Source organism: Puma concolor, chromosome B3 (genome assembly GCF_028749965.1).
Source record: "Puma concolor isolate L17-30 chromosome B3, mPumCon1.1.hap2, whole genome shotgun sequence".
NCBI classification, from domain to species: domain Eukaryota; kingdom Metazoa; phylum Chordata; class Mammalia; order Carnivora; family Felidae; genus Puma; species Puma concolor.
Window position 1 is genome coordinate 126,448,789 of NC_141672.1, and position 20,934 is coordinate 126,469,722.

Genomic DNA, 20,934 nt, shown 5'->3' on the forward strand with positions numbered 1-20,934 from the left:
AGCTTGTGGACCCAATCATGGGATGACTGCATTTCTATTTTGTTCTCTTCTGTTATTAAGTGCTTGCACTGAGCACAGAGGACCATTAGTTGGACGGCCTCCATGCAGTCCCTGACAAACCGGACCAGTATGTTGATTAACAGGGTCCGAGGGTTACTAGTAGGAGCAGGATGGCAAGGGATCCGGCAAGGGCCCGAGGTGAGGGTAGTTAACCAGGGAGACCAGTTGTACTAAGACTCATACCAAGACTGAGATTGTTCTCTCTCTAACTTCCGTTTTTGCAGCCCTTCCCTTATGAGGGCGATAGATTCTTTTACAACCCCCGAGTGATCAACATAGAAGCAACATTCTTCCCTTAGGGCTGCACATAGTCCTCCTTGCTACAGGAATAATAAATTTAATCCCCTTTTGTTTTGGAGTACTACTTCTGATAAGGAAGTAAGGGATTCCTGTAAATGAGAAATTGATTTTTCAATTCTTTCTATGTCTAAGTCAATGGCTGCCCTTAGCGTTCCGTAGTTTTTGTCCTGAATGACGACTGAGGATATTCCGGTCCCCGCCCCCGCTAATCCCAATCCCAAGAGCACAGCCAGAGTTAAGGTTGTAATAGGCTCTCTTTTACTTCGGGGGTTAGTAGAGCCTAACCTGTTAAGTATTTCTCCCCCCAAATGGTACACCAACTTGGGGATCAACTCCACGAGTATGCAGAAGCTTTCTTTCGAGGAGTTAAGGACCTGGGAGTGGACGCAGGGAGTAAGGCCTCTGGAACAGGCCCACCATGCATTTTTGGGAGGGAGTAGATACACTGTCTTCCTGGGGACTGTTTGGGTTTCATTACAGAGATGTGACTGCTCGGGGGGTACGTGGCCTATACAAGTGCCTTGCCCTGTTACCGCCTGGAGGGTTAGTCTTGCAGTAGTAGCCTGCTGCCATCTTCAGGAGCTAGAGTTGGAGGCTGTTGTATAATTGCCTTTAATGGCAATACCTTCATAATATGGGGGCCGGACATCTAGACAGAGCCAACAGGACTTGGTCAGGTTGGGCCTAGAAGTGTTTAGTACGTGGTATGCTCCAACAACTGTGCTCCACAGGAGGTTTGCACCAGATAGTAAGTTGTGACCTGGGGCAGGAGATGCGGGTGATGCTCTGGTAGGGACAGGGGATGTGGAGGGCCGTATGGCTGGGGCCTGGGTGTTTCTGGGCGTGGCCGTCCGGGCGGGGGCAGGTCGGGGAACTAGTACTTGGTTGGGTCCTACCCTTGTGGGGGACTGCTGGGTAAGGGGAGTCGCTTGCATTCGGAGAGTAAATAACACTCCCTTGTCTTTGGCTCCCGGCCTAACCCGGTCATATCTCCTGAGTCCCCAGGTTTTTCCACTCTCCCATCCTGTTGTTTTTTTACCTTGGCTTGTAAAGGATATAAGTATGGGATTACTGCGCCCCCAGACATATGGTGGTCAGGGCCACTGGGCCGCTTTACCACAATGAGATCTCTGTTGCATGGTGGGGTCCACCAGATGTGCCCCATTGAGACACATGACCAGGAGGCACAAAAGTAGTCAGCTGTGTCCCCGCATGTGCTCAAGCAAGAGTGGCCAGGGCAGACAGAAATAAAGGTTCTGCGCATGGAATCCGGGGGTGCATGGTGACAAGGGGAGCAGAGTTTGGAGGTCTATGCAAAATTCTGGGAACCAAGTGTCCCTGGGGTGGCTCTGAGAAGTTTGATTATGTCCCCGAGCTGGTTTCTATGATCTGCCAGGTGATGTTTTGGGGGGCATGGGGACTTTCAGCAGCATGAGCAGTGACAAGCAGAGCTAACAGAGTTACCAATATTAGGTGGGTCGAATGCGCTGTAGCTTGAGCTTGAGCGGGTTGTGTTGGTCCCGATTGACGGCCCATCGCATGACAAAGTCCTTCTGGATTGAGGAGGGGTCTGCTGGCTGAATGTGGGTGTGGACCCAGGTCGCGATGCCGTCTACTTTGAGAGTGGTGGGGGTTGTCAGCACCACGATGTGGGTCCCTTCCAGCATGGCTTGAGGGTCTCTCGGTGGTGCCTCTTGACATAGACCCAGTCTCCCGGCCTGTACTGAAGAGGTGTCGGGGTCAGACCAGCCTCGTAGATGGCACGGAGGCATGGCCAAATGTCCTCGTGCACCCTCTGGAGCCCTCCCAAGGAAAGAAAAAGTTCTTGATCTTTAAACTCAGCAAGAAGTTCAGCTTGAAGGTTGGGAATAATACGGGGTGGCCTGCCAAACATGATCTCATAGGGAGTAACACCCAAGGTGTAAAGAGTGTTCCTAACCCGGTAAAGGGTGTACGGTAGGAGAGTTACCCAGTCGCCACCAGTCTCCATGGTTAATTTGGTAAGGGTCTCTTTTAGAGTTCTATTCATTCTTTCTACCTGTCCTGAGCTCTGGGGCCTATAAGCACAATGTAATTTCCAGTTTGCCCCCACCGCCTTGGCTACTGCCTGCGTTACCTGCGAGATAAAAGCTGGTCCATTGTCTGATCCTATCATGGCAGGAAAACCATACCTGGGTAAGATGTCTTCCAGTAGCTTCTTAGCCACCGCCTGAGCTGTACCATGCTTGGTTGGGTATGCCTCCACCCAGCCAGAGAAGGTGTCTGTAAATACTAAAAGATATTTATAACCATACTTTCCTGGTTTGACTTCAGTGAAGTCGACCTCCCATTGGGCTCCCGGTCTGGTGCCTCTGAGCCTGGTTCCTTTTTTATTTGATGTGGCTCTCACGTTGGTGAGTTGGCAGGTCTTGCAGGCAGATAGAACTTGCTCTATTTTGGTGTCCTGTTGGTGAATCTTGATTCCGGCATGTCGCATGTTGGATTAAGTCTTTTAATTTTTGGGCCCCCATGTGAGTAGACCGATGCATGCACTCTAATACTGAGACTCCGAGCCAGTCTGGCAGCACTAGCTCCTTGTTAGGTGTATACCACCATCCCTTTATCTCCTGGGCCATGGGGAGTTTCTTGATCTGCTGTAACTCCTCCTGGGAGTATTTGGGCTGGTCTGGTAAAACTGGGTCTCCCGGGTCTGGTAGTTGTATGGTTATGGTGGGGACTGAAGTAAGGGCTACTGCCTTGGCTGCCTGGTCAGCCTTTTGATTACCTCTAGCTACTGGGTTATCAGCTTTCTGGTGCCCTTGGCAGTGGATAATGGCTAGCCTGGCAGGAAGCCATAATAAGGCCGTAAGCAGGTCAAGTATCTCCTGCTTATTTTTTATAGTCCGTCCTTCTGCCGTCAGTAACCCCTCTCCTGATAAATTGCCCCATGAATATGAGCTGTGGCAAATGCATAACGTCTGTCTGTGTAGATGTTAAGCCATTGTCCAGCTCCCAGCATCAGCGCCTTGGTGAGGATTATGAGTTCTGCTCGCTGGGCTGACATTCTGGAGGGTAGAGCCTCCACCCATATGGTGTTCGTTTCGGTGACCACCGCTGCACCTGAATACCTGTGTCCATCCCGTACAAAGCTGCTGCCATCAGTGAACCAAGTAGCCTCGGCATTGGGGAGGGGCCAGTCGGTCGGTCTGTCTGGAATCCATGTGCTTTCTCCAGTATTCCAACAGTCATGTAGTGGAGCACTTAGGTCGGGTCGGGCAGCAGGGTTGCAGGATTGAGGGCCGTACTGGGGTGGAACCACACCCATGGAGGGTTGAGTAGGAGGCTCTGGTAATGAGTCATATGTGTGTTGCTCATCCATCTATCAGGAGGCAGTTTCAGGACCCCTTCAATGGCGTGTGGGGTCGTGATCCAGATCTCCTGTCCTAGGGTCAGTTTGTCTGCATCCTTGACTAGGAGTGCTGTCGCTGCAATAATTCTTAGGCATGATGGCCAGCCGGCAGTCACTGGGTCTAGCTTCTTGGACAGGTAAGCCACTGGGCAGTTCCAGGGGCCTAAGGCTTGAATTAGAACCCCTTTTGCTATTCCCTTATGTTCATCTACAAAGAGGTAGAAGGGCTTCGTAATGTCTGGCAGGCCCAGGGCTGGGGCACTTAGGAGGGCCTTTTTTTAACTGATTAAAGGCAGTTTCTTCTTTTTCAGCCCATTTAAATGTTTTCCCCTCTTTGGTAGCTTCATATAGGGGCCTGGAGATCCCAGCAAAACCTGGAACCCAGAGGCGGCAGTAGCCAGCTGATCCTAGGAATTCCCTTACTTCTCTTTGGGAGGTGGGAGTAGGGATCTTTAGGACAGTTTTTTTTCTGGCATCTGATAACCACCGCTGTCCGCCCTCCAGGATATATCCCAGGTAACTTACCCTCTCCCTGTATATCTGAGCCTTCTTCGCGGATGCCCGGTACCCTAAGGCCCCCAGGGTAGCAAGCAGGTCCTGGGTCCCTCGCTCACAGTCTTTGTCCATGTCAGCAGCAATCAGGATGTCATCTATGTGCTGTAGGAGGGTGAGGCCAGGGTGCTTCCTTCTGTACTCACCCAGGTCCTCGTGTAGTGCCTCATTGAAGATGGTGGGTGAATTTTTGAATCCCTGAGGTAGCCGTGTCCAGGTGAGTTGCCCACTGTAGCCCTCCTCCGGATCATGCCACTCGAAGGCAAACAAGGGTTGGCTCTGGGGTGCCAGCGGCAGATTGAAGAAGGCGTCCTTTAAATCTAGTACAGTATACCAGACCCTGGAGGGCGCCAAGGAACTCAAGAGAGTATATGGGTTGGGAACAGTTGGGTGTATGTCTGTGACCCTCTTATTTACTTCCTGGAGGTCTTGTACCAGTCAGTAGTCATTTGTGTGAGGCTTTTTGACCAGCAGTAGGGGGGTGTTCTAGGAAGACTGGCAAGGAACTAGTACCCCTAGGCTTCGTAGTCTCTGGATGTGTGGCTGGATCCCCTTCTTCTGAGACATGGGGTATTGTTTGATCCTTACCGGACTCTCTCCTGGCTTGAGCTCTACCAGGACTGGGGTTCTGTGAGTGGCTAGTCCCTTCCCTGCCCCCCATCCCCCCCCCTCCCCGTCTCTGCCCAAACCGAGGGGAATTCTTGTAGGCATCTGTCTATATTATCCTCTCTTGGGAGCGCCTCCTGGTGGAGGCGGTATTCATCCTCCAGTTTCATGGTCAGGACCTGGATGGAGTGGCCCCTGTCATCGGTGACCTGAGGCCCCCCTTGTCTGAAAGTTATCTGAGCTCCAATCTTGGTCAGTAAGTCCCATCCTAACAGCAGGTAGGGGCATTCTGATATTACCATAAAGGAGCGGGATACCCGGCCCAGCCCCAAATCTACCTTTCTTCGGGTAGTCCATGAATACTGGCTCATACCAGTTGCCCCTTGTACCCAGGACTTCTTGCTGGCTAGTTTTCCTTGTGGAGTGCGGAGGACCGAATGTTGCACTCCGGTGTCAACGAGGAAGTCAACAGGGGTCCCCTCCACTTTAAGAGTTACCCTGGGCTCGGGGAGAGGGTCTGAACCCCGACTCCCCTAATCACTCAGTTCATCTAACTCTAGGACTTTTACTCGATCAGTCTTGCTTCCCTTCCCGCTGGCCTTTTTCGGACAATCTCGGGCCCAATGCCCTATCATCTCCTTGCAGTATGCGCACTGATCTTTCTGCAGCCTCTGCTTACCCCCCCCTCACCTTGGTGGTTCCTTTACCTTTTCTTGCGTCATCTGCCAGCTGCCAGAGACAGCTGTCTTGTTCCTCGGGGGAGTCAGCAGTGGTAGCTAGTATTATCTGGCCAGGTCTCGAGTCTGCTAGCTGCTGGCAGCTGCCATGGCGCGAGCCTGCTTGTCCTCAGGAGGCTCCCGGTTATTATATACCTTTTTGGCTACCGCCAGTAAGTCCTGCAGACTTTTATCTCCTATTCTATCTATTCTCTGCAATTTTCTCCTAATGTCTATGGCCGATTCGTTTACAAAGGCCATGATAACAGCTGCCTTCCTTTCTGGAGCCTCTGGATCCATGAGGGTACAGGTACGGAATGCCTCCATGATCCGTTCTAAAAAGGCAGCCAGAGATTCATCTTTTCCCTGTTGTACATTTCCTACCTTGGCCAAATTGGTTGGCTTTCTAGCAGCCACTCGGAGAGCCCCCCCATCAGAGTCTGGCTGTAGACCCGGAGCCTCTCCTTACCTTCTGCCATGTTGAAATCCCACTGGGGCCGAGTTAAGGGAAAGGAGGCATCTATCTGAGCCTGGTTGGTGGTGGGATTCCCGTCTGCACCTGGAACTAGTTTTCAGGCCTCATTGAGGATTCTTTCTCTTTCCTCAGTCATGAACAGGACCTGCAAAAGCTGCTGGCAATCGTCCCACGTGGGCTGATGAGTAAAAAGAACAGAGTCTAATAAATCAATAAGCCTTGCCGGTTTCTCAGAATACTAAGAATTCTGAGCTTTCCAATTGTAGAGGTCACTAGTGGCGAAAGGCCAATAGTGATGGGCTGATTCCCCTCCACGTCTGGGGGTCTGGTGGCTCGCAGGGGCAGAATAGTGGAGTCAGTGGTGGAGGCGGACTGCTCCGTCTGAGCCCTTTGTCTGGTAAAGGGCAGGCTTCCCACTGGAGCGTTTCCGCCTCCCGCTCTCGGAACAGCGTCTGCCTCCCCGGAGGGGGAGGATGGTGTTCTTCTGGCATCCTAGGGGGATTATACGGGGGAGGAAAAATGAATTCTTCTTCAATCCCCCCCCCGTAGGACAGGGTAGAGGGGTGTTGAAGGCTGGTAAGACTTTTCTTGTTGTCCTTCTTCTCTGTTCCCTGAAAAGCAAGAATGTGTTTTGGCTCTGGAGGGCGTGGGGCTAGGAAGGGCTTAAGCCAAGAGGGTTGGTCTTCTACAAGGTCATGCCAAGTGATAATGTAAGGGAGCTGATCAGGATGGCCCGTCTTAGGCCTAGAGATGATACTCCTGACTCGGTGGATGGTAGGGAGGTCGAAGGTCCCCTCTGATGGCCATCCGACATTGAAAGCTGGCCACTCGCTAGAACAAAACACCTGCCACCGACCCTTTCAGATTTCCACACTGAGGTTGTTATTTCTTCCCCTGACATCCTTAAAGTGATCAATCATAATACTTAGAGGAGTAGTCTGAGTCTGTCCCATAATGTCCGTCCAGTAAGTCCACAGAACAAAACAGAGAAACACAGAAACAGACAAACAGAGGGCCCCTAGAAACAGTCTTCCAACTCCGTGGAAGCAAAACTGAAATCTAGATGATGGGCTCACGCTGACCAGAGGGAGCGACCCGCCTCATGTCAGACCTTTGAGGGGAATCCACGTCCCTCCAGAAGGGAGGATCAGAACGTCTTCCGAAACTCCCGGCCCGTGGTCCTCCAGTGTGTCCACTTAGACCACGCTGGGCCCTACCAGAATTTCAGAAATGAGCTCACACAGAAAAGACGGAAGGAACATACACTAACCGTGGCCAGTCAGGCTGTCCGGGTCGGGGGTCTTTCGGGGGTCTTGGGGATCCTGGGACAAGCCCCCAAATGTTATGCCTGGAATTCACGATTCCCAAAGACCACCAGGGAGCTGAGTCCAATGCAAAAGGGAAGAGCCTTTATTCAAGCTAGCTCGAGCTCAATCCCCTACCTGCACCGACTGAGCGGTGAGATACCAAAGAGAGCAGCGAGTTTCAAAAGCACAAAGGTTTTACAGGGGTCTAGGGGCAGTTGGTGAGGTAATGGCTGTGGCCTTAGCCGATTGGCTGGGGAAGGGTCGTGGCCTCAGCCGATTGGCTGGGGAAGGGTCGGAGTCCCATTAGGCAGGTTGCTGGGTGTGTTTTGATCAGGAAGTTTGAACAGTGAGCGGGAGGTTACTCAAGGGGAGGAGGCGTGGTCTGAGGTTTCTGCGATTTTCCCGGAAAGGGGGCATGTCAGGGACATAGTCACTCAAGGTGGAGGACACAGAACAAGATGGAGTCAGCCGGCATAGGTCCACTCTTTCAGGGTCTTGGGTGATTTCCTTAACCTTGTAATAATTCACTGGCTTGATTATTGCTGGGAATGGCCAGCAAACACTGAAACAGTGGATGAAACATTACTCCACACTTTGCTACGAAAGAGAGGAGAAGGCATGGGGGTCAACGTTTGCAGATGAAGAAGACCCATTAGCCTCACTCATATTCTCACTTATTGCAGTGCCGGGACAGTCACAAATCTCAGTTGGCTTGTTGTGTACAGAGGGCATATAACTTTTTAGGCATGCAGAAATAAAGGGTGTATGACTTAAAGGTGAGCAATTACAAGAAACTAATCAAATCAGAGCCAAAGACAAGTGTCTATATGTCCTATTGTTTTGCTAAACTTTGTACACAATGTATAGATAACCGAGTTCCCCAAGGACTGCAGAAACTTCTGGGAGGGCTGGCCCCTGGGCATTCTGCAATCAGGGAAGTTACAAGCCTCTGACATTCCAAGAGACCCAAGCCCCTCCCAAGCTTAAATGTAGCCCATCAGAAATTTCTGTGTTACATTTTAGCTAGCCAAGCATTGTGTATAAGCTCGTCATCCTCAGTAATAACCCCAACAGATGATAACATCTTTCATGCCCTCCAAAAGGCATAGACCATGTGGTCCCTGCTGCCCAAGCTGATAATTCAAATAGGGGTATATTTGAGGTACTTCCATCATTCCTATTGGATAGGCTAGGAAGCATGAAGGGCATCTGCAAGGTTCGTGCTTCTGCCAGGATGTGGAATTGCTCCTCTGTGTTGGCAGCAATGAAAGAGATTGACCATAAGGTCCTTCCAGGTTAATTCAAAAGACTGAGTCAGGTTCCTGAATTCCTAGTACATTTGCTGGGATCCTCAGAAAGCTGGCCTAATTGCTCACGGCACTCCCTGAAATCTGACATTGAAAAGGGAACATATACTCTTGTGGTCCCCTGAGGTCCACCCACAACTCCATGTAGGGGGCAGAAGAGGTCTTTCTCTTGGCATGAATCTGGTAAAGGAGAATAGATTGGTTGATGTGAGTAGTTGCTTCTGATGGAGCTGATGGATCTGGGGTGTCACTCTTGGTCTTGGGTTGTTTCTTGTGGGGAGCAACTGTGAGAATTCCTTTCTTGGGACCAATTTCTAAATGACCCCTCCTCACTGTGCATGTTTTATACTTGTTAGGGTCATCCCTGAGGACCATAAAGGCCTGGTCATAAGTGATTTCTACCCATTTTTCTAGTTGCTTACAGAAAAGATCACATTGCAATATAGTGTCATAGTTAAGACTACCATTTTCCAGCCAGATTTCCCCATTCCCTAGCTTATACTGAAGTCAAACAGTGTTACAAAAGAAGATAAGAATTTTCCATGTTAGGCTTTTTAATCAGAGCTGATCTTAGTATGTCAAAATGTATCCCGGGAGTCTTTGGGGATAGAGGTGGAAATTCCCATTGTCTTCAGGGAGAGAGTTGACTCCTGTAATAAGAAAAGGAGCAAGTGAATAAGGGCTCCCATTAATAGAAGACTTGAGTTCTATTCTTACAAAGAGAGTTATATCTCTATCATGAACTTGGTAGGATCTCAGGTGGGATCTCTTTCAGAGAGTTCCAATGATGAGTGGACCATGGCTGTCCTTAACCTGCTGTCCACACATCACCCTGTAATCACAGCTGTGGTTAGCATGCTGTGTGATGGCCCTGCCAGTCCTGGAATCCCAAAGTCTGTGCTTTATCTTAACACCTTCTGGCCCTGAGAGAAGAAGGCTTCCTGAAGACCTCAGTATAGATGATGCTGAACAATTATCCCTGACATGCTGGGGTAAATCCCTCAGGAATGGGCATCATCATGACTCTAAGATCTCTGAATGTCCCATTCTCCTTGTTCTGATCAGGTGTTCAACAATTGGTGGCAAACAACTGCCACCAAAAGGCAGGGGTCTTTTTGATTGTTTAAATATTTCTTACTTGTCTATAGGTATCTGTTGATCTCTCCCACTTTGCAGTCAGTTCTGGTGAAATTAACCTCTATCTTCCAATTCTCTCTTTATCCCTGAATTATTTGGGTTGCATTACACTTAATTAAGTGCCAACTATGACAGACCCACAGGGATAAATCTCAATAAGTGGGGTCCTTTTTCAGGGAGTAAAACAGTTTATAGCCTGTTTTACATTATCTTACACAGATACAACAGTCTGACTTGGCCCTCTTGCAAGACCTTTGTTATAGGTGGCAAAACATCTCACAGGTCCTAGTGCCCCACCTTCAACAAAGGATAGTTCAGAAAGGTATGAGAGGAAATGGCTGAAGCTAGACCCAGGGCCAGCATCTGGGTGGTCAGAGTGTCCCATAACTAAGAGAGATTTTTGCAGAGATAGAGATAGACTGGGAATATCAAGAGTCACCTAGGGATCAATGTGATGGATCTCAGGGTGCTTTTTGTAAGCATCACTCATATGAATGGCCATGAATCACTCTTTTATGTGTCTCAGTTTCTCCTACTGGAAGTCTGAAATAAGCAGGGGGGCTTGGAGTACTGGAGTACTCAGAGTGTGTGTGCATGCCTGGGTCACCAGAAATTAATTACCATGAGAGGGCTTTCCCCATGGGACTAATGCACTTCTGGAGGAATGACCTTAGATACTTCCCCTAGGTTCTTAGTTGCTCAAGAAAACCTTTCTGTGGGAAGGAACAGGTGCCCCTTATTCTTTAGGAGTGAAAATAAGTGTCCCATAAATACTAACAGACTACTACTGTTCCCAGTAGATCAGGAAGAGAGAGTAGAACAAAGAAAATATGGTTCCTAAGCAACTCTCAGCACAAGGGAGGCAAGAGTTGAAGACTCGCCAATGAAGAGTGCTGCTCAATGTACGGTTATCTGGTCCTTTTGTGGTCACAAAAAAGATATTGCTGGGTGGATTGGGGAGGCTCCCAGGCCCTGAGCTCTCCACCCAATCTGTCCCCTGGGACAGAGTATATACATATACACATACATATATGTATACATATACATATACATATGCATATACATGTATATGTATATGTATACATATATGTATATACATGTATACATTACACACACATATATATCACATCTATCTATCTATCTATCTATCTATCTATCTATCATCTATATAATATAGATAATGAAGATGTGATATATCTATCTATATATCTATATCTCTATCTATCTATCTATCTATCTATATCTTACTATTTTCAATAACATGGATGGAGCTAGAGAGTATTATGACAAGCAAAATATATCAATCAGAGGAGCAACAAATACCACATGATCTCACTCATACACGAAATTTAAGAAAAAAAGGAAATGAGCAAAGGGAGAGAGAGAGAGTTAAGACTCTTAACCATCGAGAATAAGTGGCTGGTTACCAGAAGGGAGGTTGGTGGGGTAATGGCTTAAATAGGTGATGCAGATTAAAGAGTGCACTTGTTGTATGGAACAACATATTGTTGTTGTATGGAACATACATATGGAAGTGTATGGAAGTGTTGAATCACTATATTGTACACTTGAAACTAATATTACACTGTTAACTGGAATTAAAAACTTGAAAAAAAAACAAAGATGTGGCACACACACACACATACACACACACACACACTGGAATATTAGTTATCCATAAAAATAATAAAATCTTGACACTTGCAATGACAAGGATAGAACTAGAGAGCATAATGCTAAATGAAATAAGTCAATCAGAGAAAGACAAATAAGATACAATTTCACTCATATCTAGAATTTAAGAAACAAAGAAATGAGGGGTATCTGGGTGGCTCAGTCATTTAAGCATCTGACTCTTCATTTTTGTCTCAAGTCATGATCTCACAGTTCATGGGATTGAGCCCAGCATTGGGCTCTGCACTGACAGTGTGTATCCTGCTTGGGATTCTCTCCCCCGCCACACCTCTCTCTGCCCCTCCCCAGCTCGCCCTCTCTCTACATCTCTCAAAATAAAGAAATAAACTTAAAAAAAGAGAAACAAATGAGACAAGGGTATTAGAGAGAGAGAGAGAGAGAGAAACCAAGAGACAGACTCTTAATTATAGAGAACAAACTGATCGTTACCAGAGGGGAGGGGGTGCAGGTTGAGTTAAATACGTGATGGGGATTAAGGAGTACACTTATGTTGAGGACTGGGTGATTTATGGAAGTGTTGAATCACTATACTGTACACCTGAAACTAATAAAACACTGGCAATTAACTGGATTTAAAATAAAAAAAAATAGAGAGGATCTTTGGGTCACTATGGTCATAGAAGTAATAAACTTATTGGACCATGCCAAATTTGCCAATAAGAGATATCCAAATCTAATGTTTTTCATTCTCTGTGAGCCTTAGCAGGAATCGCTGTGTTGGAAGGATGGGCTCAGTGGCAGGCAATAAATACCCAGGTAAGGGGAGAGTGAACCCTGGTACAAATATATGGCTCTACAGGATTTTCCTTCCTGTCATTAAAGCAAGAAGTTAATTAGGCTTTAACAGGACGCCTGAAGCCATCAAAAGGTCAGTCAAGGCCCGTTATTAGGAAAGTTAGCAACCTGTGTTTGCCACATTCCACAAACAATCCTACAAAAAAGCCAGATGAAACTACCCAGGCCAATTCAAAGAAGGGCAGAAACCCTGACCAAGTAATGGAGAAAAGGAAAGAAACCTTGCTCTCAAAGTAATCCTCTCCTCAAATAATAATTGTTTTACCTCTGAGTTAACAACTGTAATACAAGATAGAAGACCCAAACCCCGGGCACAGCTCTCCCTTAAGCTCGCCTGCTCTCACATCTCTAAGTGTACCCTCACTTTAATAAACTTTCTCACTTGCACTGCTCAACCATTGTCTGGTCCATTCTTGAATTCTTTCTTGCCAGGAGACCACCATCTTCCAATGAAGTCCCAGGGGGCAGATTGGGTGGAGAGCTCAGGGCCTGAGAGTCTCCCCAGTCCACCCAGCAATAACTTTTTTTGTGACCACAAGGGATCAGATAACTGTATGTTGAGCAGCACTCTTCATTGGTGAGTCTTCAACTCTTTCTTCCCTTGTGTTGAAGAGTTGCTTAGGAACCATACTTTCTTTGTTCTACTCTCTCTTCCTGATCTACTGGGAACCAGGCTGGTAGCATTTATGAGAGACTGATTTTCACTTCTAAAGAACAAGGGACACTTGTTCCTTCCCACAGAAATGTCTTCTTGGGCAACTAAGAACCTAGGGGAAGTATCTAAGGCCATTCCTCAAGAAGTGTTCTCAGCACTTGCAATGATATCAAGGGACAAGATGACCTTTTCTTCTATCTTGTAGGAGATAACAGACCTAAACAGATTAAAGATGATATAGTCTTCACCAAATTCATATCTGGAATTTAGTAATTCAAGGGCAATGACAGATGCATCTCCAATCACAGGAAGTTTTCTTCCCACTTCTTTTAAGGTCACCACAAACTTGTCAGAGTGAGTCCTATGAAGTATATTGGTGATTTTACCCCAAATTCCAACAAGTGTAACTTATTTCTCCGCTGCTGTGAATGTGGCCACCTCAGTTTTCATCTGTTTAGGAACTGAGGAATGAATACTACCACAGAACCCTCAATCTGAGGACATATCAATAAGAAGGTGTTTCTTCTTGTCTTCAGGCACCTTAATAAGTATCAGCTTTTTCATAGAGGGCCAAAGATCCTACTTCAATACACTTAAGCTGGTTTTAGCTCCCTATCTGCTTGGGTATATGTTGTTGCTGGAACCATTTTCATAGACTTGGTAATTTTCTGGATGCTTTTGATTGACTTTAATTACCTGGCAATGTTGCATCCACACCACTCCTGAAACAATGCTACGGGTACCAGTGACAGTCACAGCAAAAGTTTATTGCAATGAGAGGCAAGGCTGACCGATCGGGACAGACACTCTTTTTTTTTTTTTTTTTTTTACATTTATTTATTTTTGGGACAGAGAGAGACACAGCATGAACGGGGGAGGGGCAGAGAGAGAGGGAGACACAGAATCGGAAACAGGCTCCAGGCTCTGAGCCATCAGCCCAGAGCCCGACGCGGGGCTCGAACTCACGGAGCGCGAGATCGTGACCTGGCTGAAGTCGGAGAGACAGACACTCTTAATAAGAGTGCGGCCTCGAACAGCCTGGGTACAGAGTTTTTATAGCCAACCACCTCGTCTTATCACCTGGGAACAGAACAAAGAAATAGTTCCCAGATGGGGGTGGAAACAGTTCAGACCTTCTGCCGTTAAGCCACAACCAGTTGACCTCCTTGACCCTGCCTCCGGCGCCACTTTTTCAAAGTTCTCAACATGCCCTTGCCCCAATCCAATCAAACTCTAATCCAGTTGATTTTCCTTGAACTTTTGTCCCCTTGATTGATAGGACAAGGCTGTTATCTCTTAACCTATCGTGTCAAAACAAAGCTGTTCTTTCTCAAGGTTACAGGTTAGCCCTACAATTTAACCCTACAGGCAGTACATTTTAAAGTTGCCATTTTGAACTTGGATCCATTGCATCTACACAGCCCAGGCCAATAGCCCAGTGATGCTCATCTGAGAGAACATGGTCGTACCAGACATGATGAAGGTCATTCAGATAGGCCTCTGTGGTTCTCTTTTTTAGTGGTGTTGTTATCTGCTTTTGGTATCAGGGCAATGCTGGACTCATAGAATGAATTTGGAAGTTTTCCTTTCTTTTATGTTTTTTTTTTTTTTTTTTTTTTTTTTTTGGATTACTTTGAGAATAATGGCATTAACTTTCTTTAAATATTTGGTAGAAATAATCTGTAAAGCGATTTGGCTCTGGGTTTTTGTTTCGTGGAAGTTTTTTGATTACAGATAGAATGTTTTTTGCAGGTTATGAGCCTAAGTTTTCATTCTTTTCTTTCTTTCTTTCTTTCTTTCTTTCTTTCTTTCTTTCTTTCTTCTTTCTTTCTTAATTTAGATACAAGTTAATTACCATATAGTGGAACATTGGTTTCAGGAACAGAATTTAGTGATTCATCACTTACATATAATACCCTGTTCTCATCCCAAGTGCCATCTTTAATTCTTATCACCCATTTAGCCTATCCCCCCACCCATCTCCCTTTCATCAACCCTCAGTCTGTTCTCTATACTCAAGAATGTCTTATGGCTTGTCCCTCTCTCTGTTTTTTTTTTTTTTTTAAGTTTATTTATATATTTTTGACAGAGAGAAAGCTCATTGGGGAGGGGCAGAGAGAAGGAGATAGAGAATCCCAAGCAGGCTCCGCTGTGCTGTCAGTGAAGAGCCAAATGTGGGCCTTGAACTCTGGAACCATGAAATCATGACCTGAGATGAAATCAAGAGTCAGACACTTAACTGACAGAGCCATCCAGGCACCCTTCCCTCTCTTTTTTTTTTTTTTTTTATCTTGATTTATTTTTCCTTCCCCTTCCCTATGTTCATCTGTTATTTTTTTAAGTTCATTTATTTATTTTAATATATATAATGGAATATTACTCAGCCTCTTGGTGTAGGCAAGTTGCTTGGCTGGTCTTCTGGTGGAGGGCCTGCTGCATGGATTCTCAGGCTGATTTGTTTCAGTGGAAATGTGCCTCCAGGGTGCAGGGTGTGGGTTTTAGTGTAAGCGGCTCCAGCCTCCACTAGGTGGCGCTGTTTTGTTTCCTGAAGTTTTTCAGTGCTAGTGGGGAGGATGAACATGGATGCCCCCCCCCCTCCAGCTCTGGAGAGTGGCCCCGCCCCGCCACTCTCTAGGAAATGGTCACAGAAGAGAAATCAATCACCCCTCTTGTATCCCCAGTTTTCATCAGAACACTGCACTCACCTTGCCTGTGTCCAAGCTTTTTTTTATTTATCTCAGGTGCACTACTGAGTTTCAAAAGTCCAAATTTTAGGGATTTCCTGGTGTGGATCCACTCTGTTCCTTTGGGGGAGGGTCTCAGCACGTTTTTGCCAGCCCATGTGAAGTAAGTGGTCACAGGACTGCCCAATAGTTCACGGTTTATGTCAAAAACAGAGCAGAAATCTGGCCCCCTGTGGGCACCAGTAACCCACTCCTATGCCTAGAAACAGCATAGCACATTGGGGCCACCTGTCTTTCTTGTGATACAGGGGATCCTCAGACCACGCTGTCACTCCTGGGATTCCTCCCCACTTCTCCACCTGAGCACCTTTAAACTAGATACATCCCCTACTGTAGCTGACTTCTAAAAGTTCAGATTTTGTGCTCCACTGTTTATAATACTTTGTGGTAGCCTCCGTAAGCAGGCTTCCTCAATGCCACCATACCTGCAGATTTCTCTCCCACAAATCAACTCTCCACACCTCCTACTTTCCAGGAAATGCTCACCTTTTTACATGCAGACTTGCAGTTTTTGTTCTCTCAAACCTCTAATTGAGTTCTTTGGTGTTCAGAATGATTTGATAACTATCTAGCTGTGTTCAAGGGATGAGACAAACTTAGGATTTCCCTGCTTTTCTGTCATCTTAACTCCCCACCTCCCAGCCCTTCTGGCTTTTAAAGCCAAATGTTATAGGGATTGGTCTTCCACATGTGAGCTCCATGATTCAAGTGTCCATTTCTCTGCCTTCTTCACTCATAGCTAGCTCCTTCCCTCCTTCACACAGCACTCTTACACCTTTCTGACCTTCATAATGTTTCAGATGCAGATTCTTCTCTGTATTTACTCGTGTAGTTCTGCCAGTCTTTGGATCACTCCTAAGGTTATTGACTTGGATGTGGATGATATCTAGTTGTAAATATGGGATGGGTTGTGCTCAGGGTTCTCCTACTCTGCCATCTTCTCAAGCTCAATCATCTCTCTTATTTTTATTTTTATTTTGGTTTTATTTTTTTTCAATATATGAAATTTATTGTCAAATTGGTTTCCATACAACACCCAGTGCTCATCCCAAAAGGTGCCCTCCTCAATACCCATCACCCACCCTCCCTTCCCTCCCACCCCCCATCAACCCTCAGTTTGTTCTCAGTTTTTAAGAGTCTCTTATGCTTTGACTCTCTCCCACTCTAACCTCTTTTCTGTTTTTTTTTTTTTTTTTCCTTCCCCTCCTTCATGGGTTTCTGTTAAGTTTCTCAGGATCCACATATGAGTGAAAACATGGTATCTGTCTTTCTCTGTATGGCTTATTTCACTAAGGATCACACTCTCCAGTTCCATCCACGTTGCTACAAAGGGCCATATTTCGTTCTTTCTCATTGCCATGTAGTACTCCATTGTGTATATAAACCACGATTTCTTTATCCATTCATCAGTTGATGGACATTTAGGCTCTTTCCATAATTTGGCTATTGTTGAGAGTGCTGCTATAAACATTGGGGTACAAGTGCCCCTATGCATCAGGACTCCTGTATCCTTTGGGTAAATTCCTAGCAGTGCTATTGCTGGGTCATAGGGTAGGTCTATTTTTAATTTTCTGAGGAACCTCCATACTGCTTTCCAGAGGGCTGCACCAATTTGCATTCCCACCAACAGTGCAAGAGGGTTCCTGTTTCTCCACATCCTCTCCAGCATCTATAGTCTCCTGATTTGTTCATTTTGGCCACTCTGACTGGCGTGAGGTGATATCTGAGTGTGGTTTTGATTTGTATTTCCCTGATAAGGAGCGACGTTGAACATCTTTTAATGTGCCTGTTGGCCATCCGGATGTCTTCTTTAGAGAAGTGTCTTTTCATGTTTTCTGCCCATTTCTTCACTGGGTTATTTGTTTTTTGGGTGTGGAGTTTGGTGAGCTCTTTATAGATTTTGGATACTAGCCCTTTGTCCGATATGTCATTTGCAAATGTCTTTTCCCATTCCTTTGGTTGCCTTTTAGTGTTGTTGGTTGTTTCCTTTGCTGTGCAGAAGGTTTTTATCTTCATAAGGTCCCAGTAATTCATTTTTGCTTTTAATTCCCTTGCCTTTGGGGATGTGTCGAGTAAGAGATTGCTCCGGCTGAGGTCAGAGAGGTCTTTTCCTGCTTTCTCCTCTAAGGTTTTGATGGTTTCCTGTCTCACATTCAGGTCCTTTATCCATTTTGAGTTTATTTTTGTGAATGGTGTGAGAAAGTGTTCTTCTGCATGTTGCTGTCCAGCTCTCCCAGCACCATTTGTTAAAGAGACTGTCTTTTTTCTATTGGATGTTCTTTCCTGCTTTGTCAAAGATTAGTTGGCCATATGTTTGTAGGTCTAGTTCTGGGGTTTCTATTCTATTCCATTGGTCTATATGTCTGTTTTTGTGCCAATACCATGCTGTCTTGATGATGACAGCTTTGTAGTAGAGGCTAAAGTCTGGGATTGTGATGCCTCCTGCTTTGGTCTTCTTCTTCAAATTTACTTTGGCTATTTGGGGCCTTTTGTGGTTCCATATGAATTTTAGGATTGCTTGTTCTAGCTTCATGAAGAATGCTGGTGCAATTTTGATTGGGATTGCATTGAATGTGTAGATAGCTTTGGGTAGTAATGACATTTTGACAATATCTATTCTTCCAATCCATGAGCAGGGAATGTCTTTCCATTTCTTTATATCTTCTTCAATTACCTTCATAAGCTTTCTATAGTTTTCAGCATACAGATCTTTTACATCTTTGGTTAGATTTATTCCTAGGTATTTTATGCTTCTTGGTGCAATTGTGAATGGGATCAGTTTCTTTGTTTGTCTTTCTGTTGCTTCATTGTTAGTGTATAAGAATGCAACTGATTTCTGTACATTGATTTTGTATCCTGCAACTTTGCTGAATTCATGTACCAGTTCTAGCAGACTTTTGGTGGAGTCTATTGGATTTTCCATGTATAGTATCATGTCATCTGCAAAAAGCGAAAGCTTGACTTCATCTTTGCCAATTTTGATGCCTTTGATTTCCTTTTGTTGTCTGATTGCTGATGCTAGAACTTCCAACACTATGTTAAACAACAGCGGTGAGAGTGGGCATCCCTGTCGTGTTCCTGATCTCAGGGAAAAAGCTCTCAGTTTTTTCCCATTGAGGATGATGTTAGCTGTGGGCTTTTCATAAATGGCTTTTATGATCTTTAAGTATGTTCCTTCTATCCCGAGTTTCTCAAGGGTTTTTATTAAGAAAGGGTGCTGGATTTTGTCAAAGGCCTTTTCTGCATCGATTGACAGGATCATATGGTTTTTCTCTTTTTTTTGTTAATGTGATGTATCACGTTGATTGATTTGCGAATGTTGAACCAGCCCTGCATCCCAGGAATGAATCCCACTTGATCATGGTGAATAATTCTTTTTATATGCCGTTGAATTCGATTTGTTAGTATCTTATTGAGAATTTTTGCATCCATATTCATCAGGGATATTGGCCTGTAGTTCTCTTTTTTTACTGGGTCTCTGTCTGGTTTAGGAATCAAAGTAATACTGGTTTCATAGAATGAGACTGGAAGTTTTCCTTCCCTTTCTATTTCTTGGAATAACTTGAGAAGGATAGGTATTATCTCTGCTTTAAACATCTGGTACAACTCCCCTGGAAGCCATCTGGTCCTGGACTCTTATTTGTTGGGAGATTTTTGATAACCGATTCAATTTCTTCACTGGTTATGGGTCTGTTCAACCTTTCTATTTCCTCCTGATTGAGTTTTGGAAGAGTGTGGGTGTTTAGGAATTTGTCCATTTCTTCCAAGTTGTCCAATATGTTGGCATGTAATTTTTCATCGTATTCCCTGATAGTTGTTTGTATCTCTGAGGGATTGGTTGTAATAATCCCATTTTCATTCATGATTTTATCTATTTGGGTTATCTCCCTTTTCTTTTTGAGAAGCCTGGCTAGAGGTTTGTCAATTTTGTTTATTTTTTCAAAAAACCAACTCTTGGTTTCATTGATCTGCTCTACAGTTTTTTAGATTCTATATTGTTTATTTCTGCTCTGATCTTTATTATTTCTCTTCTTCTGTTGAGTTTAGTCTGCCTTTGCTGTTCTGCTTCTATTTCCTTTAGGTGTGCTGTTAGATTTTGTATTTGGGATTTTTCTTTTTTCTTGAGACAGGCCTGAATTGTGATGTATTTTCCTCTCAGGACTGCCTTCGCTGCATCCCAAAGCGTTTGGATGGTTGTATTTTCATTTTCATTTGTTTCCATATATATTTTAATTTCTTCTCTAATTGCCTGGTTGACCCACTCATTCTTTAGTAGGGTGTTCTTTAACCTCTACGCTTTTGGAGGTTTTCCAGACTTTTTCCTGTAGTTGATTTCAAGCTTCATAGCATTGTGGTCTGAAAGTATGCATGGTATAATTTCAATTCTTGTAAACTTATGAGGGGCTGTTTTGTGACCCAGTATATGATCTATCTTGGAGAATGTTCCATGTGCACTCGAGAAGAAAGTACATTCTGTTGCTTTGGGATGCAGAGTTCTAAATATATCTGTCAAGTCCATCTGATCCAATGTGTCATTCAGGGCCCCTGTTTCTTTTTTGACCATGCGTCTAGATGATCTATCCATTTCTGTAAGTGGAGTGTTAAAGTCCCCTGCAATTACCACATTCTTATCAATAAGATTGCTTATGTTTATGAGTAACTGTTTTATATATTTGGGGGCTCCAGTATTCGGCGCATAGATATTTATAATTGTTAGCTCTTCCTGATGGATAGACCTTGTAGTTATTTTATAATGCCCTTCTTCATGTCTTGTTACAGCCTTTAATTTAAAGTCTAGATTGTCTGATATAAGTATGGCTACTCCAGCTTTCTTTTGGCTTCCAGTAGCATGATAAATAGTTCTCCATCCCCTCACTCTCAATCTAAAGGTGTCCTCAGGTCTAAAATGAGTCTCTTGTAGACAGCAAATAGATGGGTCTTGTTTTTTTTATCCATTCTGATAGCCTATGTCTTTTGGTTGGCGCATTTAGTCCATTTACATTCAGTGTTATTATAGAAAGATATGGGTTTAGAGTCATTGTGATGTCTGTATGATTTATGCTTGTAGTGATGTCTCTGGTACTTTGTCTCACAGGGTCCCCCTTAGGATCTCTTGTAGGGCTGGCTTAGTGGTGACAAATTCCTTCAGTTTTTGTTTATTTGGGAAGACCTTTACCTCTCCTTCTATTCTAAATGA

The 20,934-nt window shown here is 45.0% G+C and overlaps 1 protein-coding gene and 1 pseudogene across 1 annotated transcript; both read right to left on the reverse strand.

Annotated features, from left to right (window-relative positions):
• Positions 1-935: 935 nt before the first annotated feature.
• LOC112855497 (uncharacterized) lies at positions 936-5,628 on the reverse strand. Its single transcript, XM_086708555.1, is given in 6 exon segments — positions 936-1,404; positions 2,079-2,294; positions 2,532-2,815; positions 4,274-4,954; positions 4,957-5,439; positions 5,614-5,628. Coding segments are annotated over 6 exon segments (2,148 nt in total).
• A 7,503-nt stretch (positions 5,629-13,131) lies between these two features.
• LOC112855496 (ATP synthase F(1) complex subunit gamma, mitochondrial pseudogene) lies at positions 13,132-13,679 on the reverse strand (annotated as a pseudogene).
• Positions 13,680-20,934: the final 7,255 nt, after the last annotated feature.